Genomic DNA, 24,802 nt, shown 5'->3' on the forward strand with positions numbered 1-24,802 from the left:
ATTTTTCCAGTTCTACACTCAGTTCTTCACATTCCACCTCTGTTTGTGATTTTAATAATAATAATAATATTTATACCCCACCAACCTCATGAATATTCATCTGCCTTTTAGTGCAATTTTATCTGCATATACATATTTTGTATGCAATTTTGTCTCATATACACATTTTTTTGCAAAGCAATTTCCCCTAACATAATACATTTTTGCATGCTATTTTCAATAATATATGCATTTATATGCACATTTTACCTTAGTATATGTGGTTTTTTAGTGTGAATTTTAAAGGATGAATGTGTTCTGGTTTGTGCATTGTTTGAGAAAGTGAGAATTAGGTAGGTTTGCCTTTAAATGTGAACTGAATCAAATTTCTCCTCCAACCCTTTGTGTGCCATGTGCGCCACACTGAAGTCCAAAGTGAAATTTTTCACATTCACCTCCGTAAACAAGGTGCCAGATTGGCTCCACATTGGGAGTACCTCACTGGAGGTGTGAAAATTCCACATGAGACGCTCCTTTGGGTTGTATCCAATGTAGGACTAAGTTAAAGTCACCTAGTGGTACTTGTTCCACAGGTGAAATGTTTTGCTGCACGGATTAACTAATTAACTAAGAGAGGCTCTTAGTTAATTTGTCGCACAACAGATTGCACACTGAGGTTCCGCTAGCACAACCTTTGGGTTGGGTTCCTCTCTAGTGCAACATAAACCACTTCAAGGTATTGTTGTTGTTGTTGTTGTTGTTGTTGTTGTTGTTGTTGTTATTATTATTATTATTATTATTATTATTATTATTATTTACAACCAAGAGATATAGAAATTTTATGACATAAATAAGTAAATAAACATTTAAACTCACCCCACCCACTTGAGTTAGCAGACAGGGAACACTGGACACAGTCCTAAATGCAGTGAACACTTTTAACATTTTAAAATGTCTTGAGATTCTGGTGGGGTGGGTGGGGAGCAGAACACAGAACATACAAGAGGACATTCCCTCCCACATATCACAATGTGAAGTCTGTGGGATGCTTCTAGCTCAACAAAATACTAGGTGTAGGTTCATATGAGGGTGTTTCCATGTGGGTGCTTTTTGTGGGTCAGGTGTTCCTCATGGATACACGTTTTGTCGTGTCCAAAAGTTGCCGGCATCCCAAAACCAGTCCATTTCATCAGGATATTCTGTTTCTGTGCAAAATATTCTCTCTATCTCTTTCTCTTCTGTTGCCAGTGACCTGTTTGCAGGGAAGTCCATGTCTGGAAGTACCTTTAGCCAGACAGGAAGAAGGCAAAATGTGATTAGAATGTCAAGGGTGGGGAGGACCAGGGAGATGTCTATCCCTCAGAAAATATGTTGCACTCTCATTTTAGTGCCTTTGCAAATGTGTCTGCCTAGTGAGGAATGGGATACGCCGCTGTGGGTTCTTTATACTAGCCACGGAGCTCCTGTTGATGGAGGAGGGAGTCCTTCTACATGGCAGCTTGTTGTGGAAGCATGCGTGCAACTTTTGTGCAGCATCCACGTGACTTCACCCTCATCAAAATGCTGCCCTACATTATCTTCCAATTTAATCCAAAATTAATGTTTCTATGGAAAGTCTGTTAAGTAATCCTTTCCCTTCAAACAGATTAAAGGGGGGGGGAATGATGCATTTTGAGACCGTTATGTGAATGTCATAAAAAAATAGTGCATGCATTAGCAGTACCAACTCCACAATAGATTTCTGTGTGAAAGTGCCTTGGATACACTGGAACAGCCTGCATGAAAGCCTTAAAATCTGTAGATGGACATGCCTGAGTTTTTCATTGTCTTTTGCCTACACAGAAATAAACCAGTTGCCCAGAACCCACAGTTGTTACCTTTGCATGTTCACGCTGCTCTGGATTTTACAATCATACAACACTTTCTGTCTTTTAGAAGCAAAGCCGGTCATCATGTGTTGGGAAAGTGTCAATCCCTGTGAAAATCTTTCTTACATCATATCACTTCAGTGCTTAGTTGTGGTGCCTGATCTAAATTCCTCCAGAGAGGGGATTCCCAGGCCTATCTAGCCCCAGCAAAACTGCCTGAGGAGGTCTTTCCTGGGTTTAAAAATGCCAGCTACTTTACTCTTTAATTTTAAGATACTAGTAGAATTTTTTAAAGCCACTTGTGATACGGACCGCTTTCTTTATTGTAAAGTGAAGCTAGAAGGAACTTTGCCCAGTGGGATTGTGGGTGATTCCAGACTGGCTGCTTATTGAGCACTCATGTTGATAATGTTCGCACCAAACTTGCATGGATCTGATGCATCATCTGTTTATTGAGCATTCATCCTGATAATTTTGGGTAGAGGTTTCATTGCATTGCCAGTTAGTAGTTATTATCCTGCACTTTCCCGCACAATTTTCCATCTCTTTTCTTGTTGGACTTTTTGCAGTTAGAAAAACAAACAAACAGGATAATTGCACAAAAAAGTGTGGAATGGCAGTCAGATTTTGTGCCAATAAACAGCCTATCTGGAAGCACTGTGTCTGTTTTCTGTGGCTTCAGTTTCGTAAGCCACATAAACAGCACCACAGAAGGAGCAACAGCTGGAGGTGGCCACGTAGCATCAACATACAATTCTTAACATTCCCAGCAGTGCTTCTTTTTAGTATGTTTTTGCCAATCCGTTCTGCAAGACTGTGGCATTGACATGTTCTAAAAGGCTGATGACCAAATCATGATTGGCTCTCCCCTTTTCTAATAAACAAGTTAAAACCAGCTGCCGGTGTGCGCAGTGAGCAGACGGATTAGCTCTGGCTGCAGCCCCAGTTTTGTACCAGATTTTGTATTTCTATTGCCCCTGCCTTCCCCTTGCACATCGGTGCTGCTTCCCGAAGCACATTCTAACGATAGAACCTTCCTCCTCAAAATTTTAATATGCGTGGCAATGCGATTACTGGAAGCGGGATTGTATGATATGTGTGAATGCAGGGCTTGTGTGTGCAGGAAATTGGGAGCCTGGTGACCTTGTTGGGTGAGCAGAGACAGATTTTGTAGGAGACGACAATAAAGACCAATTGGGGGGAAGGAGAATTCAAACCATACACCAAAAACTTATTGGCCAGTCTAGGGTTGCCATTTTTCAAACGGTGAAAGTTGTTGAGCTTTTTGAGCAAAATTGCAAAAAACCACCCCAAGACTTTTTTGAGCTATTTTTATGAAGAAAGGGCAAAAACGGCCCTGCTGACATGGGCTGCCATACGCCCGGATTTTCCCAGACATTTCTCTGGTTTCTGCCCAGACACTGCTGCCAACTGCAGTATTCCAGGCTTATGGCAACCCTACTGGATGGGTGGGGAGGCAGGTCCTCCCGTACTCATTCCTACCCTTCAACACGGCCTGGCATGCTTTGGGAGGTCACTTCTGATTCACAGGGATGGGAAAGATTCCCGACCTCTGGCCCCCAGCGGATGTTTGTCTCATGGATGTGGTGTCAGCCTATTTGGCCTTCCTCACTTTGCCTCCCGTCATCTCTTTAAGCTTAACGAATGTGCTGTGAGTTTGATGCAGCTGCTGATGTTTGCTCTCTGCCAAGCTGTTCTGTGCCTTGACACACCATGGGCAAGGAGACAAGGAGAGATGGGAAGAGAAGCGAAGCCGGGTTTGAATGTGGAAACTGAAGCACTAGAATTCGCATGCTGATCCCAAGAGTGTGGGTCATTTTCTGAGCAGTTCTAATGTGTAGGATGGCTCCACTTCAGCTCTTGGGAAACCTACTTAGAGTTTGCATTTCTTCATTTCTGAAGTGAAGGTCGTATGCAGCTATCCTCTTAGATCAGTGCAAATTCTTAAAAAAACCCAAACCTGCTGCATGTGCATTGTCTTACAAGTTGTTGCTAATGGCATCTGGGGAACAGGGGGGAAATATGTTGGATGAATAACCAATTAGTGGTACCTCTGGTTACGTACTTAATTCATTCCAGAGGTCCATTCTTAACCTGAAACTGTTCTTAACCTGAGGTACCACTTTAGCTAATGGGGCCTCCTGCTGCTGCCATGCCGCCACCATGCGATTTCTGTTATCATCCTGAAGCAAAGTTCTTAACCCGAGGTACTATTTCTGGGTTAGTGGAGTCTGTAACCTGAAGCGTCTGTAACCCAAGGTACCACTGTATTGCTCCTGACTTGCTAACCTGTACACCTTGAACCATGATGCTCCTGCGAAAGCCTCAAATAAAGCTGTGGCCTGTTTAACACAAAAAGCCTGTATGATGGTCTTCCTTTCCTGTCCTGCACACTAGCCAGACAGTTTGGCCAGCTACATTGACCAGCTCCGTGCTTCTGAGGCCTAAAACAACCTCAGTGTAAGCAGCGTTTTTGCTTGGACTTGTGCCACATGTACTCTTTCAAACCCTCCAAAGCGTCCCTATTTCCCAGGGACAGCCCCAGATTTACAGAAGCCGACCAAGTTTCTGATTTGATCCAGGAATGTCCCACTTTTCCTTAGGATGCCCCCAATTTCATCAGAGAAATGTTGGCAGGTATGGAGTTAAGTGACCCCTGTGCCAAGGAGATAAGTAACTGTACAATCTTTAGAAGACAGCTAAAGGCAGCTCCATATAAGGAAGGTTTTTTTTTTATAAAAAAAAGTTTAATGTTTTACTAAGTTTTTATATTTGTTGGAAGCCACCCAGAGTGACTGGGGCAAGCCAGTCAGATGGGGGGAGTATAAACAATATTATTATTATTATTATTATTATTATTATTATTATTATTATTATTATTATTATTACTATGGAGCAGGATGTCCCTATTTTCATCAGGACGAGATGGTTGGACAGTGTTGTCGAAGCTACCAACGTGAGTTTGACCAAACTGCGGGAGGCAGTGGAAGACAGGAGTGCCTGGCGTGCTCTGGTCCATGGGGTCACGAAGAGTCGGACACGACTAAATAACTAAACATTTTCATCAGAGAAATATTGTGAACTGGTCTGTCACTCACATAGGCAGACAGCTCCCAACTCCCCCCTTCATCTTGTTAAATAAAGGATGTTAATAGGTGTGGCTGATGGTGCACTTGGGCCGGAAGGAATGTCAGATATAATGACAACCACACTGTGTGGGATGTGTGAAGCCATCCTAATGGGCCAGCACTGCATTCATTCTGGCCCCCTGTGCTTTGACTGGTCATCTCTGGCTGGCTTAATTCTCAAACCTGATAGCGATGCCTGACAAGGTTTGCTCCAGGTCCAAAAGTGTGCTTACACTCCCACCCCTCTGTCTGCAAGAATATTTCTGTCCATTAAAAATTTGAGGACTCTCCCACTTACTCCTTAGAGCAGGGCCCTGGACTTTTCTTCTAAAGTTCTGTCCTGATTAGAAAGGGACAAATGTGACAATTTTGGTTTCTATGTTTCTCATTTCTTCCAATCTTAGCTTCAGTTCTCCACAAGTTTGCAGTATTATTATTTTTTATTCCATTTTATTTCTATTCCATTTTATTTCATGGAATTTCACCATTTTACCATGAATTTCTCCTAAACGTTTTTGCAAAACAATTTTGCCAAATAAAATGCATTTTTGTAGGTTATTTTCAGTATTGCACATTTTAACCCAGTATTAAGCATTTCTGTACACATTACTTGGCAGAAGCGCACATTTTGAAGGATGCGTTTCTGCTTGCATACTGGTTTGGAAAGTAGGCAAACTAGGTAGGCTCACTTTTAAATTTGAACTGAATCACATTTCTCCTCCACCCCTATGACTGACAGCACCGATTGAGTGAATTGATCCATGTCAGATTGCAAATGCACTGAGTCTTTTCTCTGAGTTTTAACTCCCCACAATTAGGCCCCATTTGCACTGCACATTGAAAACAGTATTATACCACTTTAAAAAGTCATGGCTCCTGCTTCCCGCCCCGAAAGAATCTCAGGAACTGCGGTTTAAGGTTGCTGAGAATTATTAGGAAGCTCCAATTCCCCTCCCAGAATTACAGTTCTGAGTTGTTGTGGTTTTTTTTGGGGGGGGGGAGGAGGAATGGTTGTTAAACCACTCTGAAAAATGCAGCTATGTGACCACAGGGATTTCTTAACAACTGCCAGTACCCTTAACAAACTATGCTTTCTACAGTTCTTTGGGGGGAACCCATGTCTGTGGTATGATACAGCTTTACATGTATAGTGCAGATGGGATGAGATTTTATTCTCCCAACACTGCAAGGTAAACTCGGCCAGTTCTCTATCATGGTATGACTGAGGAGCGGAGTTGAAGTTTGGATTCCCTGGTCCCAGTCCAACATGTTAATCCTGGGGTGGGGAGCCTGTGGTGTTCCAGTTGTTGCTGAACTACATCTGCCACTCCCTGACCACTGGCCATGGTAGATGAGAATTATAGTCTTGAGGGCGTCATGTTGAAGTGTCTTGTCTGTGTGTACACATACATGCACAAAGTTACATCATCAAAAAAGAAGCTCATAGACAAAAGCTGGGGCCTTTGGCCTTTATTTCTACTAGATATCAAACACTTACTTTAAAAAAGCACACACAAAATTGCAAAGTACGAATGTGCTTGTCTCTCCAATACTCCCTGTATTTTTACTACTATTGTGTGCTTTCTACTTGGACCAAGTCACCAATATTTAAAAGTGTGTCTGTACAATAATCATCTTCTAGCAAAATGCAGAGAATATATTAAGATATACTCAGAAGGATAATTGTGTACTCTTTACATTTTGACTACACTTAAAAAATATATCTATACCCTTGAACAAACATGGAGTTGTCAGCAAGTTGACTGAAATATAGGTTAGCAAAAATGTAGCCGTTACCAACGCTGCAGGCCAAAAGCGGTAGGACAGACAGAATTAGTACCACCCAAAATGTAGTCCTCAATTATAATGTCTGCCTTAAGGTTAAATGTGGCATTTTCGAAGCCAGCTACGTTACTGGAATGCATAAATCCTAGTGACTATTTGTGTGCTCCCATCCCCACTGCCTGCTGCATAAATTGAAACCAAGAAAATGAAGCACACGAGCTCTCTTAACCAGAAGAGCATCGCAACAGGTGGTGTGGCATTGCACCCTTGTTTCTTGCACACTAACACAGCATCTCTGGAAGGAGAAAGGGCCTTGCAGAAGCCCGAAGTGAGCAAGGGGTGTGGCAGAAACAGGATGTGTGTGGCGTCCCCCCCCCCCAACTGCCAAGAATTGGCTCTTCACAGTAACTCACAGGACTGCAATTCTGCACACACTTACTTGGAAGCAAGTCTCTCAAATTCTAGGGACTTGCATCAGTCTACAGGCTGGAATCCAGTTTAAGATAGAGGGATGCTTAACCACTTTATGGAGAGCACCATTGGCTTCGACAACATGGCTTTCATGTCTGAATATTTTGTGAGTTATTGGCACACAGCTTGAGTCTCCCAACGGACTGAGAACCTGCTCTGAATTTTATAAGACTGCCTTCAAGTCACATTTGCCACCAGTTCACCCAATAGGTTTCCTCACAGATGAAACTTTGGAATGACTCTGGTATCTGCTGTTGACCCTTAATGTTAGTTCCAAAATTCAGCAGGGTCAATACAATTAACACCCAGTAATTCTGAGGACCGAAGAGATCAAACGAGTGAAGATGCTCAACAACAGCAGCAGCTTAATTGTTAAGGTTAGTTCAGACAATGATCAGGAACTTCTACTCTTGTAAGAAAATATGCAATTGCTAAGTTACCAGAAAGGTAATGTCTGTGCATCACAGAGGGTTAAAAATTCCTGATGAATGGTGTACTCATATTCCCATGCTGCAAAACCAAATGCTTTTCTTTGCAGCCTAGAAATTCTAAGTGCTATTGAGACAGCCAACACCATTTCAGAAGACCTGCCCCAGATTTATCAGTTCCAGTAATAAGCCATTATTTCTCCATGAAAAGGATACTTCACTGAGGTTCGTCTTTCATAAAAAAAGAAAGCAAGCAAGAGATTTTGGTGTCATCAGCAGCAATGCGCCTGTGTAGGCAATAACTGTGGTTCATAGGCAAACAGGTTTATTACTGCGCAGACAAGTACCTACAGTATGCTCATGGTACAATGGATAATGAAGGGAATGCTCGCCTAATGATTCGCATGGATCCTATATGGGCTGCTCTGGTCTGCCTAATGGCCACAAACCCCAGATAATGTGCAAAAGAGCCCACAAGGCCCTACAACTTTCCACATGGACAGCACTAAATCAGGAACGCAGGGCAATTCTTTGCGGATGTGTCGTCTTGCTTCATGAAATTCCAGGCACTATCCATCTTCTTTGCTGTAAGGTTAACAGGACTCGGTTCCTGGAATTGTGTCCAATAAGACACACCAGAGTCTTCTCACCTTGCATAACGTAGGAAGGGATGCGCATGGCCTTTCCTCTTTTGCTTGTATCCATATATTTAACACCCTGGTGGTGTTTTTTTTAACCCCAACCGCACTCTCAAGGCAGTTTATAATATATAAAAGTGTTTTCTGTGTTTTTTACAGTGGGATTTCCATAGATCTCCTACAACATACTGAGATAAATATCTCAGTATGTATGTGGGTCTAGAATGAGAATCTTACTGCATGGTGGGGTGGGATTTTTTATTTTTAAACTATGTACAGTAGAGAACTTAAAACCTGATTCACTTCAGCTTCCTGCCTCTCGTCATATAACGTAGTTTCAAATAACAGCTGGAAATACTTCCTTCTCTTAAAGGCAAGAACAGTTTACCACAGGGGTTCCCAAATGCCCTCCTTCACCCACAAAGGGCTACTTGAAAACTGCTGAAGTTCTTCGCAGGCCACTTAAATGATTTTTCTGCCAGCTATTGTAATTGTAATGTGCAGTGGTAGATGCTGTAAGATTTTTTACTGTCTTTCTACGGCTTCTTTTATTTCTTATATATTGCATTACAATTTGAATTCCACGATAAGAATAAAAATGCAGTATATAAAAAAAATTAAAGCAGCAGCAGAAACACAATTAAAGACCAACAGGACAATAGTTCCACCGACACACCGTAGACCACCTGAGTGAAGCTTGCAGATCACTGGTGGTCTGCGGACAATGATTTGGGGACCCCTGGATCGCTGCATTACAGAACGTGTCAAATTGGTTTCTGCGAAGAGCCGGTGTAATGAGGGCAGGCAAGCAAAGGACTGTGGTAGCTTAAGATTTTATAGAGCCTGTGGGCAAAGACATCCTCCACAGGCCTCAGGTCTCCACCTCACTGCCATTATCACCGACTTCTCCTCTTCCCCATAAGAGCTCCCATCTCCTTGTTTGCCAGAGAGCCAACAAGCAAGTAGGCTGTGGCACGGACTTCTCTTTCTCACCTCCACCGCTGTCTGACCCAGAGCCAGAGGTGGGTGAACAAGCAAGTTTCAGCACTGAAGAGGAGGAAATGGGTGCCCTTCTCAACTGTGGGCTCTCCGGCAGAAACCCAGCCACATCAACTCTCAATGCTGGCCCTAGCAAACAATTCGTTTTTCCATGTGGAGTCGCTGTGTTTCTATTTACAGTTCGCATTACATTAGGCTCGACTGAAGGAGGGAGGGGTTTGATCTATGACGAGTTCTTCCTGCCCTCCCTTCATTACAAAATAAGACCATATGCTCCCCCCCCCCAATTATTTCGTACCACAAACGACAGAAATCAAAGATGGCTGCAAAAGGAATAGGTGCTTGGCAGAAGCCTGGGTGTTCATTAATACGTAGCAGATGTAACAGCTTTGAAAGACACTCCACCAAAGAGGTGCATAAGCGAGAATGTTATCTCCCCCGAAGCCGTCGCTCTGTATAGATCTCATTCCTTCTGGATGTTTGCTCAATGAACAACGAGGTGCAGGCCTGAGGAGGACCTCAGGGGATGAGGAAACAAGTGACCAGCATGAGGAAGAAAAGCACGGAAGGGCTGGCGAGAAGCAGAGCTGCCGCGGATATCAAGCGGTACTGCTCCGTGCACATCTCGCGCACCACATGTGTCACGACTTTCACTTCCATCTCATCTGCACTTTGGTTCCCTTGAGGGGTGATATACTCCGTCAGTGTGACGTTCACACAGTCTCTCATAAAGACATCCCTCGAAACACGCTCCTTGTACTCTGGGTAGTAGACTCTGTCGGAGTAGCGGTCGCGGTTTTGATGCCACCACTGCTCCTCGCTGGGGTTGCGGAAACCAAAGTTCATGTTGGACATGGCACTGCCTAAGAGGTAGCCGCCGAGGGCTCCTGCTGCCACCCCTGCGACAGCTGCTCCGGCCACGTGCTTCATCTTGGGGGGCTTGGCCGGCTTAGGCTTCCACGGTTTGCCTCCGTAGCCCCCACCATAGCCCCCACCGTAGCCAGGGTTCTGTGGGTAACCAGGATTGCGCTGAGGATAGCCAGGGTTCTGCTGTGGGTAACCAGGGTTGCGCGGCGGGTAGCCAGGGTTGTGTTGGGGGTAACCAGGGTTTTGAGGATAGCCTGGGTTGCGTGGTGGCGGGTAGGCAGGGTTCTGTGGATAGCCAGGGTTCTGTGGGTATCCAGGCTGGCGTTGGCTTCCTGTGTTCCAGCCACCACCGCTGGGTTTGGGCCTTTTTTTGGAAACGGAGACATCGCTCTGCAGCAGGATCAAGAGAATTGCTACCCAGCAGGTCACCAGGTACTTCCCCATGACGGTCATTCTGCAAGCCGAAAAGGGGGAAATCTCATTAGATAAAGAACAATGTTTCTGGCACAAAGTGAAATGGTTCTCTATAGCAGGGGGCGAGAACCTTTTCCAGAGCAAGATACTTTTTCAGAGCAAGATACACCCTCCTTTCTGAGCAGCCTTCCAGGAGCCATATGCAGATTTCACCTGTGGTGTACCCTAGCTTTACAAATGCTCACCACCAGGTAAGCAAGAGGCATGACCAGAATTCAAACGCACATTCCAGTCAGGAAAAAACACTCAAGCTGGGTATGCAGCTAGGCCACTGAGTGGGGTAGCCTGGGGAGGGGAGTAGCCTAATGTGGGGGAGGAGTGTCCCTCGGGCCAGACAGAGAGGACATTTGGCCCCTGAGCTAAAGATTCCTTACACATTTACAAAGCAATTTCCCCCTATATAATGAATAATAATAATAATAATAATAATAATAATAATAATAATTTTTATTTATACCCCGCCCTCCCCAGCCAAGGCCGGGCTCAGAGCGGCTTACAAGCAATAATAAAAACAAGTTGAATGATTGCAACTTAAAAACAAAATTAAAATACAACATTAAAATATTGAAACATTAAAATATTAAAATGTAGCCTCATCGCAGGAGGAGAAGGAAAGGAAAAAAGAAAGAGAGGGAGGGAATCAAATTGGCTCCAAGCCAAAGGCCAGGTGGAACAACTCTGTCTTACAGGCCCTGCGGAAAGAAATCAGATCCTGCAGGGCCCTGGTCTCATGAGGCAGAGCGTTCCACCAGACCGGAGCCAGAGTTGAAAAGGCCCTGGCTCTGGTTGAAGCCAATCTAACTTCCTTAGGGCCTGGGACCACTAGGGTGTTGCTATTTATGGACCTTGAGGCTCTCTGTGGGGCATACCGGGAGAGGCGGTCCCGTAGGTACGAGGGTCCTAGGCCGTGAAGGGCTTTAAAGGTCAAAACCAGCACCTTAAATCTGACCCTGTACTCCACCGGGAGCCAGTGCAGTTTGAAAAGCACTGGGTGAATATGCTCCCATGGCAGAGACCCCGTGAGGAGCCTCGCTGCAGCATTCTGCACCCTCTGGAGTTTCTGGGTCAGCTTCAAGGGCAGCCCCGCATAGAGCGAATTACAGTAGTCAAGCCTGGAGATGACCGTCGCATGGATCACTGTGGCCAGGTCGGGGCGGGAAAGGTAAGGGACCAACTGCTTGATGCGGCGAAGGTGGCAGAATAATGCATGTTTGTATGCTATTTTCATTAATATATGCACTTCTATGTACACTTTACCCTAGTTTATGCATTTTCCATGGCTGGAATACTGCATTGCAAAATTTGGAGAGGTACGCATTTTAAGTATCCCTGTGTTTCTGTCCATGTATTGTTCACAAAGTACAAATCTGGTAGGTTCATCTTTAAATGAAGACTGAATCAAATTTCTCCCCCATTTCTAGTATTTGACCATTGTGCGAAGCTGGCTGGGGGTGATGGGAGTTGTATTTATTATTACATTTCTGTATCTCCCTTCATCCAAGGATCACAGGGCAGTTTGCAATATAAAAACACAAACATACCATAGTAACAAACAAAACAATACCCCCCTCTCTCATGTACAGTTTTAAAGGCCATAGACTGCACGGGAGAAGAGGAATGTTTTGTCCGGTACCTTTTGATATGTAATGAAGGCACCAGGTGAGAACATTCCACAAGCAATGAGCCATCACAGAAAAGGCCTGTTCTCATGTTGCTGCCCTCTGGACCTCACAGGAGGAGGCACATGAAGAAGGGCCTCAGATGATGAACAAAGAGTCCAGGTAGGTTCTTATTGAGGCATTGCAGTCCAGAGCCATTTAAGGCTTTATAGGTCAAAACCAGCACTTTGATTTGGGCCCAGAAATGAATTGGCCACCAGTGCAGTTGGGCCAGGAATGGCATTATATGCTTAAACCAGGCATCCCCAAACTTGGCCCTCCAGCCAAGTTGTGACTACAACTCCCATCACCCCTAGCTACCAGAACCAGTAGTCAGGGATGATGGGAATTGTAGTCCCCAAATAGCTGGAGGGCCAAGTTTGGGGGTGCTTGGCTTAAACCGTCTTGGTCCAGAGAGCTACCTGTCTGCTGAATTCTGCACCAACTGAAGTTTCCAAACCATCTTCAGCCCTACATATAACACGTTGCAGTAATCTAACCTAGAGGTTAGCAACAGAAGTTAGGCTATCCCTGTCCAGATAGGGGCGCAGCTGGGCCACCAGCCAAAGCTGATGGAAGGCACTCCAGGCCACCGGAGCCTCAAGCGACAGCAATGGACCCGAGCTGCGTACCTGCTCCTGCAGAGAGTGTAACCCCATCAAAAGCAGGCAACCATCCGGTCTAGGGAACCACCTCCTAACAGTGCCTCAGTCTTATCTGGATCGTACTCCAACTCCTTGCGATCTAAGGCTGAAGAACATGGCAGCACAGAGAGCTGATCCTCTACAGAGATTAAGATGTATGGCTGCCCACCATATCCCCAGATTTCTGAGTGGCCATTGAGAGCAGTAATACCAAGTTTAACTGCACTTTATATAGTTGTAAACAACATACAGCAGTAACTTTCTAAATAGACTATGTGACTTCAGCTGTATAAAGGAAGAAGTTGCAAGGTAACAAAAGGCACTTCCTTTTATAAATGCAATTGTATTATCAAACTATCCACCCCACCCCAAAAAATGTTGGAAGGCACAGGTGCCAGAAAGAGGATATATATGAGATATTGTCTTGGAATGGCTAAGGTAGAAATCCATTTTTCACCCCCAGTTTTGGATCTATGAAAGAGCTGAGGCACCTTATTTTTTTAAACTGATTCTTAATTCATCAAATGCCACATCTTCCAGTGGTACATGAACCACAATGCAAACTCTCCATAGATCTGTGCATGCAAGCCACAGACAGCAGGTGGCAATCTATTACAATATACAGTCTATTATGCAAACAGCCACCAACTCATTTCCCCTTGTTGCACAGGCACAAGCAGAACATGTTTGCGTTCTGCTCACCGCCAGCTGCATGCGGAGAAAGCAGAAGACATCAAACCCAGAAAACAACCTGAGCTATTGGAACAATGCTATCACTAGGCTGCTGAATTACCCAGAGATACAGTCCCTTGAAACCTCAGAGGTAAGACCAGAACTCTGCTGGCAGTGAACCTCCCAGGTAATTCAGATCAACAGGTGGATTTCAGCCACTCTGCTTGGCTCTCACGTAGCATTGTGAACTCACAGGGCCCTAATGATAGGAGAGGTTGTAACTGGGAGAACTTTCCCTTTCAAGCGGTTCTGAAAGGCACATGAATCCTCTCAGATGCTACTCTTTGCCAACATGGCTTCTTGGCTTCCATGCACATAGTGTCTGGCTTCTAAAACCTCAATTTCTGTTGATTCCCCTCCTGTTACCAGCATATAGACTCCTCCTGGGCCAAGACAGGGTGGCCTTGTGTCCTATTTTACAGAGGAGAGTACTCAACTTGAAGAGCTGTCCAGTCCAAAGAACAAATGGAGACCAGGGGCATCTGCAGCACTGGGCAACAGACTGAGCTGGTACACAAACACCTGGTCATATCTTTCTCACTATATTGAGAGGAATTGTATTTCTATTCAAATCGTAGTAGTTGCTTCGAAATTTGCATCTCACCCAGTCATCCAGTTTTGGATCTAAGAGCTGAGGCACTTTATTTTTTAAACTGATCATTTCTTCAGAAGGAAACCAGGCCTCATCTGCACTATACATTTAAATCAGGCATAGGCAAACTCGGCCCTCCAGATATTTTGGGACTACAATTCCCATCATCCCTGACCACTGGTCCTGTTAGCTAGGGATCATGGGAGTTGTAGTCACAACTTGGCTGGAGTCCCAAAAAATCTGGAGGGCCGAGTTTGCCTATGCCTGATTTAAAGCATCATCATACCACTTTAACAGTCATGGTTTCCCACAAGAAATGCGCCAAGAGTGCTGAGAGCTGCTAGGAGACCCCTGTTTCCCTCACAAAGCTACAGAGTGGTTTAATAGTCGATCCCTCTTCCCAGGGAACTCTGAGGAGAAAGTGCCAGGAACTGAATCTGGGACCTTCTGAGCACAAAGTAGAAGCTCTTCCTCTGAGTAACAGCTATGGGATAAGGAAGAACCTCACCCCTGTCACATGGTATGCTATTAAACAGCACACGAAATGGAAATCTGCACAACACCAAAGGCTAAAGGGCCTAAATACTACTCTGTGAAACAGTTTCAGTAAACGCCTGTAACACGAATACAGTGGTGCCTCGCAAGACGAACGCCTCGCAAAACAAAAAACTCGCAAGACGAAAGAGTTTTTCGTTTTTGAGTCGTTCCGCAAGACGAATTTCCCTATGGGCTTGCTTCGCAAGAAGAAAGCCCATAGGGAAATCTCCGGGGACCTCTTTTAAATGCTGGCGGTGGGGAGCAAAGCCTTTCGCCCCCCACCGGCCTTCAGAAGAGGTCCAGGAAGGCCGGCGGGGGCCGAAAGGCTTTGCTCCCCACCGCCAGCATTTTAAAAGCGGTCCGGGATAGCAGGGCTTTCCCGCTATCCCGGACCGCTTTTAAAATGCTGGCCATCGGGAGCAAAGACTTTCGCCCACCGCCGGCCTTCAGAAGAGTTCCTGGACCTCTTCTGAAGGCCGGCGGGGGGCAAAAGTCTTTGCTCCCCCCCGCCTGCCTTCCCGGGACAGCGAAGACTTCTCTGCTGTCCCGGGGCGATCTTAAAATGCTGAGGGTTGGGAGGAAAGCCCTCCTGTCCCCGGAGCTTGCAGGGTGGGAGGTGGGGAGAAGGGCTTTTCTTCCCACCGCCAGCCTTCAGAACAGCCTTCTGAAGGCTGGCGGTGGGAAGAAAAGCCCTTGTCCCCCCCCCCCAGCCTTCAGAAGAGGTCGGGGGACAGACTGTCCCCGGACCTGGTCTGAAGGCGGTTTCCATAGGAACGCATTGATTGATTTTCAATGCATTCCTATGGGAAACGGTGCTTCGCAAGACGAAAAACTCGCAAGAAGAAAAAACTTGCGGAACGAATTAATTTCGGCTTGCGAGGCACCGCTGTACAGTGCTACCTCTAGTTGCGAACGGGATCCGTTCCGGAGCCCCGTTCACAACCTGAGCAGAATGCAACCCGCATCTGCACATGCACGGGTCGCGATTCGCCACTTCTGCACTGCACATGCGTGAGTGGCGAAACTCGAAAGTAACCCATTCCGTTACTTCCGGTTCACTGCAGGACGTATACTGAAAGAACGTAACAAGAGCTATGACTGTACGTCACCTAAACGGACCACCACACAATCCTTTCAAAGTGGATTGTTATTTCTCAGGTGTTGGTTGGATAGTCAGCTGCATAACTGAGCAGGGTGCCTGTGTAGACATCACCTCATGCAAAAAAATTACAGGGCAAAATGTTCTTAATGCAACTCTACAGCACACCATGTACCGCAGAGCATGAACAAACACATCTCTCTGGCAGAAATGATAGCTGGTTGGAAGCCTTTACTTATACAGTAGAACGGGCAGCTAGATTTCACCATCATCCCCTCTGCCAAGGGAGGGAAGGGATTTTAAAAATAGCTCTCATGACTTGCTGGATTTTACAACAGGCCCAAAGCAGATGGCAAATCAAATGTGTGCTAGCAGGGCCATTTCTAAAAAACAAACAATGCTTTTCTCTAACTGCAGCTTTAGTATGCACGACATTTAACTGAAGAATGAACCCTTTTATCACGCAACCTGTAGTGTCTTTGTTTTCAATCAATGAGAGCCATTTTCTTTGTTTCAAATGGAAAAGAAGAACTATGAGTTATGTTAAATGTTTTCAGGCATTTAATGGGACTGTATTCTAAAACTAATCCCCCTTCAAAAAAGGAAAAAGAAAGCCACCCCAGATATGTGATTTTATCATGCAATATTATTATTATGCATATCTAATTTGAAAATGCTGACTTCTATGACAACCCACAAGTCCAAATGCACTTGGTATTGTGATCGATGGTTTTATTGCCACACAAATTTTGGACCTTAGATTTTTGACCGTCATCTGTTTTGTGCATTTAAACTGCAAGCCTACATTATAATTGTTACTTGAGACACCCAAGCAAAATTTTGCTTAATGCTCCTATTAAAGTGGAATTTGTTGAAATATTTATGGTACTCACAAAGTTAAGTTAAAGTTATGTGTATGGGATGCAAGATCACCCCCCACCTGATTCCAGAATATTGCTTCATAGGCTATAAAAACCCATTCTAAAAACATTTGGTTTCCTAAGCAAAGCTGGATATAATGAACTATGAACGTTTTTAGTAGTTTTATTCATAATGAAATGGCAAGTATCAGTGGGGTGGCTGAGCTTGCATTTTGCTCGTGAGTAGGTCAGTGCATGGGCTGACAGTTGTCAGACATAGTCACAAATCATTATAGATACATGGGGTAAATATATTTTTTCTTATGTTGATGAAGCACACTTCAGACCATCCTTGGCTTAACCGTTAACTAAACCTGCCAGCAGATCCAGTGACTGGTTGCCCCAAGGTGTTCATATTACAGCTTGCCTGGGATGGTGAAGTTCCCAAATGTTAAAAGGCTTGAGCTTTTCTGATGTTTGGTTACAAGTGCAAACACAGCATTAAACCACGCCAATGAATCAAAAGAATTGCAAGAGCCATTCATCATACTAATGGAGGGTTAAAAGCAAAAACTATTTAGGTTTACTTATAGAGCCTGAGACCCACTCGCACAGGCTACATGACCCACTTGCAGGCTGTGATAAACTGCTTCAAAGGTTTTTGTTGATTACACCATATACAAATCCTGTTAAACAAAGAGAGCAGGATGGACGGTGTGTTTAATTAACGCAGTAGCAGGTAGCAGGGAGGGAGGGTAGACCGTGATTTTCAACAGGACTGCGGTGGGGGAGGGGGGTTAATCTCCCCTCTCCCTGCCCAACACAGTCCTGATCAGATCTCCCTTTGGCACCTATGCTAGCTTCTAAAAATATATCTGCCACATTAGATGCAATTAATGTAATAGGCAGTATTTAGAACTTAGCATTTGTGGGTTGCAAAACTCGGGAGCGTCCTAGAAAAAAACTTATTTCTCCAAAAATGTTTTAATACTGATTTTCAGTTAAAAAGGAAATGCCAAAGTGGTTTGCATGTTAAAATGGCAGGGAAAGCCGGTTAAAAACACGGACAAACCACACGGAATCCAAGATGTAAATGCTGCTGGCACTGAATCTCAAAGATCACAAAGAACAGCCCTTTTGAAAGCAGCTTTTGAAGCTTATAGAAGAGAATCCTGTATAAGGCCAAAACTGATTGACAGCACAATCCTACCTTTCTAGTCAGAATAACTCCCACTGAATTCAATGAGACTTAGGCTGTGTACATACCATACATTTAAAGTACGCCCCCCCAAAAGAAAACTGAGAGCTGCAATGTACCCCTCATGAACTACAACCCCCAGCACCCTTAACAAACTACAGTTCCCAGGATTCTGTGTGTGCTTTAAATGTATGGTTTGTGCACAGCCTTACTAGTCTCACGCATACCTTTGTAGTGTAAAAGTTATTTTAGCTGAAGCCTTGCTTTTAACTTTTGTTAATATTAGCTGTATTATATCAGGGCAGAGTTTATTTTACTGCTGCTACTACTACCACTATTAAGCAGCATCTATTTAGGGTTAACACTATGCAGAGTTTAGAAGCCCAGTAATCCCTAGTTGGACGGCTTATCTTGACCTTAATATCTCTGTAAAGTCGGGCGGGTGTGGGGAGATCAGAGATTGTGAAATGAGCTGTAAAGATGGCAGCAGAATTAAGGGTCAGGAGATCCAGAGAAGATACATTCCTACTAATCAGGAGTGTCAACAATTTAAAGCAATGTTTTTAATGAAAAAGCAGGCTTTTATAATATTAATTTATTTAGGCTACTCCTAGTATTAGGGCTGGGGCGGAGCTTCGATTCTGTTTGCATTTAAAGGAGATCCTTTTCCAGAATGGTAATATGTGGACCAAAACACTTCCAATTTTGCAAGGCAGTTCTGCAGTCAAGTAATGAGTTCAGAGATGCATACAGGTGAATCCTATCTTACACAGGTGTTGTGTTTCAGGGACAGCGTGTATGGCCATAGCTGAAATCTCACATGGTCAAAACAACCCTTTAAAAACTGGGAAACGGCCTGTGAAGAGCCCACAATGGCACATGCTAACTGCTTTTATTTTCCCAGACCTGCTTACCAGTCTCTGGGAGGCTCTAGCAAGATCTTGCAAGGCCTTCCAAAATCTTGTAAGAACCCAGTAAGCAAGTCTGTGAGCTTTTAAGCTTTCCACCTTTCAGGAATTTAATTTGTGCGATCTCGGCTGGCTGGCCTTCAGCTGTGTAAAGCTGAAACTGCACACGTCAAACACGTGCAAGTTGTGAGTGATCTGTATACGCAGGTGAAACGTGCGATAAAACGTGTAAATTAAAGAAAATACGCAAAAATTGTCTTAAAAAAACTACTTTGCAAAAATGTGTGTATTAGGCAAAACTGCACACATAATGTGAAGAAAAGTGCACCAGAATGCTGAATTTTCAAGAGGAGGGTTTTTTTGAGGAAAAAAATAACAAAGTGATGTGGAAATGTGGAGAACTGAACGTAAGATAGGAAAAATGAGAAACCAAGAAATGGAAATTGGCAGATGCATGCATCCCCTACGCACAGACCTGGGAAAAGGGCCTGCTGGACTCAAAGAGACTTACTTCTGAGTATTCATGCATTGGATTGCACTGAAAACTGATGTAAACAAACATGCTCCCCCCAAAACCTCAACTAAGGAGCATTGCTGAGAATCATGTAGTAATACCCAGCACATTCTCTGTGGATCCTTATGAAGCCAAAACAGCACCATCCACATGCAAGAGAAAGGCCCCAGCAAGCTTGGAGGAAGTGCGACTCTCCTCGCCAAAAAGTGGGGGAACCCTTTAAGGGGGCAAAAGCTCTCAGGGAGTTCTGGGGAGAACCCAACTGTCCCGTGAGTTTAGGTTTGATGAGGCCCTAAGCTACTGAAGGTAATGGGGCCCTTTATATGCCCAGCTGTCCTTTGTCAACAACCAATTGTCGCTGTTTTTTGTGTTGAATATATGCAGTATGGTAATTTATGGACCTAATATAAGGTTACCAGACAGACCCCAGATTTACAGATCAGTCCCCATACAAAATCCATTAAAGTTGAAAAGTGCCCCTGGATTCACTGAAAAAAATCTGGTAATCTTAACCTAATAGGTATCTAAAGCCATTTGCACATAACAAAGTATGTATTTTATCGAAGTAATTGTTGACCTGAAGTACAATTAAGAAGTAAATAGTGAAAAACAATTAAGAAGAAGTATATTAATAGTGAAATAATTATTAAGCATGCGGGGCCCATTACTTCCATCATAGGAGCCTACACAACACAAAACACTGTTGCTGTATGTAGGATTTACTTCATTTCTTTTTTATCTTATATTTTTGAAAAGTACATCCAGTTTTTTCCCTTTAATTTTTTGGGGGGTCCCCAAGAGAGGGAGGCCCTAAGCTATAGCTTGTTTAGCTTATACGTGAATCCGGCACTGCGTGAAAACCAAGTATGCTCAGTGACCATGAAATGCTGACTGAATGCAGGGTGGGGTGGAGTGGAATGGAATGGAGTGTCTTGGGCAAGGGCATGGCTGGCTGCCACCCAGAACAAGAGCAATCCATTCTGCAACATTTTTCGCTGGCACCACTTGTTTCCTTCTGGCACAAGGGAACTTAATATTTAATAAATGAAGTTGCTAGCCTTTTGCATTTCCTTTGCCATCACCATTACGGAGCAATCCCATGTTTACTCAGACGTAAGTCTCACTGGGCTCAAAGGCTGCATTAAGGCCTTGACCACACAGGACTGCCAAATTACAGAACAGCATATAAAAGCTCAATTCCCATCAGTATTGTGAAAGCTCAAAGTGAGGAAGATGTTTTGGAATAGCAGTGCTGCCACCAAGTTACTTATGCCTCTTATTGTTACAGGAGAACCATCGCCCTTTCAGCCTCTATGTGCTAGTGTTATGCACAAACTTAGGCTGTATACACATTATTACATGCTGGCTACCCCTGCTCTAACCACCACCTCTGTCTCTACTAAATTCATGATTTGGAACAACTGCAGAGAAATATTTGTAGAAAATTACAGAACCACTTCTTTAATCTGGACTGCTCTCACCAAAAGCTCATGTTTTTTAAATCTGTGGTGAATGTTATTACTTGACAGATCAATCTGAGCAAAGCTTTTCTGACCTCATTTTAAGCATGGCACAGTTATGATAGCAAGAGAGTGTTTTGGCAAAGCCCTGGGGGATGCTTTCTAGGGCAGTGGCTTCCAACCTTTTTGGTATGTTGACCTACAAGTCCAATTTTGTCCGGTATGGGGAGCTATCATTTTACTGTCAGATAAATTTTGGACCTTAGGTCTTTGGCAGCAATATCCTGCATGCATTTTAACTGCAGGTTTGAGTGTTTTATACCTTTCATTTGAGGCAACCAAACAAAAATTTACTTAATGCCCCTATCAATGTGGAATCTGTTAAAGTATTTATCGTACTCACAAAGTTATTCAGTTTTGTTATGCAAATATAAAGGGACGCGGGTGGCGCTGTGGGTAAAAGCCTCAGCGCCTAGGGCTTGCCGATGGAAAGTTCGGCGGTTCGAATCCCCGCGGCGGGGTGCACTCCTGTTGCTCGGTCCCAGCGCCTGCCAACCTAGCAGTTCGAAAGCACCCCCGGGTGCAAGTAGATAAATAGGGACCGCTTACTGGCGGGAAGGTAAACGGCGTTTCCGTGTGCTGCACTGGCTCGCCAGATGCAGCTTTGTCACGCTGGCCACGTGACCCGGAAGTGTCTCCGGACAGCGCTGGCCCCCGGCCTATAGAGTGAGATGGGCGCACAACCCTAGAGTCTGTCAAGACTGGCCCGTACGGGCAGGGGTACCTTTACCTTTACCTTTTATGCAAATATAAAAAAAAACCCAACCATCTGATTGCAGGATATTGCTTCATAAGCTATACACATCTATTAAAAAAATACATGAGCACTGTTAGATATAGCAAACTATGACCTTTCTAATCGTAAAGCCCATTAGCGGTGTGCCTGAGCTTGCATTTTGCTAATGACTAAGTAAGTGCAGGATTTGATGGTTGTCATAGAAACCATAATGGACCCTGCTTAGCTTTGCAAAGGTGTTAGCTGGTGGTTGGTTTTTTGCTGCACTCTGAGATCATTATTGATACACAAGGTAAATATATTATTTCTTATTTTGACTTAGCAAACTTCTTATCATCCTTGTCTTAACTATCAACTAATCATGGTAGCAGATCTAGTGACAGTTTCGCCACAAGGTGCTCATTCAGGGAGTTGCTTTGAGTGAGGATGGCAACCAATCTGCAATGGTTAGAAACCTATGGGGAATGCTGCTCAGGGGAATCACCAGGCATTGGCAGAGTGACAGGAGCTCCCTTTACAAACCAGGGTTTCTGTGGAGCCAGAAGACAGGCAAAACTGCTGGCTTGGAACTGCATGTCTTTTTAACCCTGTAACTGCTGCTGCGTGAGCAGGACTCACTTCTGATGCCCAGAGAGGTGAAGAACGATTGCAAAATGCATTTAGTCAATGCGCATTTCATCCCTTGCAAATTTCTGAGATGATCCTGACAAAACATTTTCATAAGCAAATGTGTGTGGCACCTTAAAGCTTGCTGTGGCATAATCCTTCGCAGGAAAATGCCTAACTTTTAGGGGATCTTCCTCATTCCTCCTACGAACCATCTCTGGGAGCGATGCAAAATGACCCAAAAGCAACATTATTTGCTCCAAGAGGGCTGTACAACCAACCAAGGTGTTCGTGGTGTCAAAGGTTGTTATATAATGCCCAGAAGCATGGCTGACATGCTATAAGCAAATATTTCTTGCCATGAGAGAGAGAAGCTAAAATGCAGAAAGGAAATGTTGGAAAATAAGCCTGGAAGGTGTGGAAAGGGGGCAATTCCATGGTATGTTATCCAGAATAGAAGGGGGACCACCATAGTTCAGTGGCAAAGCAGACACTTTGCTTCAGTGATTCAGTCGTAAGGAACATACAAGACTGTACAGTGGTACCTCGGGTTAAGTACTTAATTCGTTCCGGAGGTCCGTACTTAACCTGAAACTCTTCTTAACTTGAAGCACCACTTTAGCTAATGGGGTTTCCTGCTGCTGCCGCGCCGCTGGAGCACGATTTCTGTTCTCATCCTGAAGCAAAGTTCTTAACCTGAAGCACTATTTTTGGGTTAGCAGAGTCTGTAACCTGAAGTGTCTATAACTCGAGGTACCACTGTAAAATGGATGCTGGGAAAGGAGTCTACTTAGGACCTTTGCAAACCACTGCCAACCAAAGCAGACATTGGCTGTGCACAAACCCTTGAAGCACCCCCGCCAGAAGAAACCTGGGACCTGTAATTTACCCCAAACAGAGCTTCCATTCCCAGCAGCCTTAACAAACTACAGTTCCCAGGATTGCTGGCTGCGCGCTTTAAATGACGTGTATACAGCAAAATGCCAGGGCAGATGGACAAACGGTCTGACCCAGGGCCAGATTTAGGTTTGATGAGGCCCTAAGCTACTGAAGGTAATGGGGCCCTTTATATGCCCAGCTGTCCTTTGTCAACAACCAATGGTCACTGTTTTTGTGTGTTGAATATATGCTATATGGTAATTTATGGACCCAATAGGTATCTAAAGCCATTTGCACATAACAAAATACGTATTTTATCAAACTAATGCAACCAGTCCATGCAGAATGTAGGCACCCTATACATAAAAAGGAGCAAACTAGTGAGGGATCAGGCTAGCAGGCTGCTTACATCATAGGAGCCTACACAACACAAAACACTGTTGCTGTATGTAGGTTTTACAGTATTTTATTTCTTTTTTATCTTATATTTTGGAAATGTACACCCAGTTTTTTCCCCCTTAAAATTGTTTTGGGGCCCGCAAGAGAGTGGGGCCCTAAGCTACAGCTTGTTTAGCTTATAAGTAAATCCGGCACTGGTCTGACCCAGAATGTGTGGGGCACCTTTCTTCCCTTCTCCACAGCAATCTTTAGGCCGTTAAAGCAGCATCTCCCGCATCTTTTGCTAACATGGTGAGGGGAGAGGCTGGTGCGGGTTTGGAGGGCGGAGAGGAAAGCAGAATTCTCCACGCGGAGGAGGGGGCGCATCCCTGCCCTCGAACCCCATTTCCTCCCCGCCTCGCCCGGCCGCCAGCGAGCCCACCCTTCCAGAAGGTTGCAACGGTCTCCTGGCTTTCCGGGCCCCCTCCGCGTCCTCTCCATTTTGACGTGCGTAAAAGCGCACGCCAAAGTCCTCCCTCGGCCAGCGCGGCCTGCCCACGGAGGGACACCTGGGCAATGGGGCATTGAGTCGGGGGTGCCGCCAAAGCCCCGCAATTCCGGTGCCCCCCAACCCACCTCTCCGGGCTAGAGAGCGGCCAGCTGGGCCACAAACCGCCGCTTCTGGAGCCCGGAGCCCTCCCTGCGCTCTCTCCCCCCGCCGCCCGCATCCCCAAGCGCTGAACCCACCTGCGCGCCGCCTCCTACGAGGATCCCAAGGGCCGAGGGGACCCTGCCAGGGGCGCTCTCGCTCTCTCGCTTTCTGCCTGCCTCGATCTCCGGCTCCGCGTACGCAATGAGACACCCGCGCACGCGCTTCCAGGGCGGCGGAGCTGCGCTCGCCTCCGCTCTGCCAGGCGCCGCTGCTCTGCGCTGGCGAGGCACAGATTGGCCACCGCGCCCGCGTGGCGGAGAAAACGCGGAGGGAGGGCGGAGCTACGGCGCGAAGCTGCTCATCTTCGCCAGCACCCATCCATCTGCTGATGCCCGAGGCGCGGCCGGGGTGGTTGTTGTTGTTGTTGTTGTTGTTGTTGTTGTTCTTCTTCTTCTTCTTCTTCTTCTTCTTCTTCTTCTTCTTCTTCTTCTTCTTCTTCATTTGTCCCCCCCCCCCCCAGATCGGAAATTCAAGGCCGCTTGCAGAGAATTTTTTGTTGTTGTTTAGTCGTTTAGTCCTGTCCGACTCTTCGTGACCCCCTGGACTAGAGCACACCAGGCCCTCCTGTCTT

At 45.1% G+C, this 24,802-nt stretch overlaps 1 protein-coding gene across 1 annotated transcript; it reads right to left on the reverse strand.

Annotated features, from left to right (window-relative positions):
- Positions 1-6,437: 6,437 nt before the first annotated feature.
- LOC128402572 (major prion protein homolog) lies at positions 6,438-24,457 on the reverse strand. The gene is made up of 2 exons (XM_053366792.1): positions 24,267-24,457; positions 6,438-10,638 (listed from the first exon to the last, which is right to left on the reverse strand). The coding sequence occupies exon 2, from the start codon at positions 10,635-10,637 to the stop codon at positions 9,837-9,839; it is 801 nt and encodes a 266-aa protein (XP_053222767.1). The 5' UTR covers position 10,638; positions 24,267-24,457; the 3' UTR covers positions 6,438-9,836.
- Positions 24,458-24,802: the final 345 nt, after the last annotated feature.

The sequence above is a fragment of the Podarcis raffonei genome, chromosome 15, assembly GCF_027172205.1.
Source record: "Podarcis raffonei isolate rPodRaf1 chromosome 15, rPodRaf1.pri, whole genome shotgun sequence".
Lineage (NCBI taxonomy): Eukaryota > Metazoa > Chordata > Lepidosauria > Squamata > Lacertidae > Podarcis > Podarcis raffonei.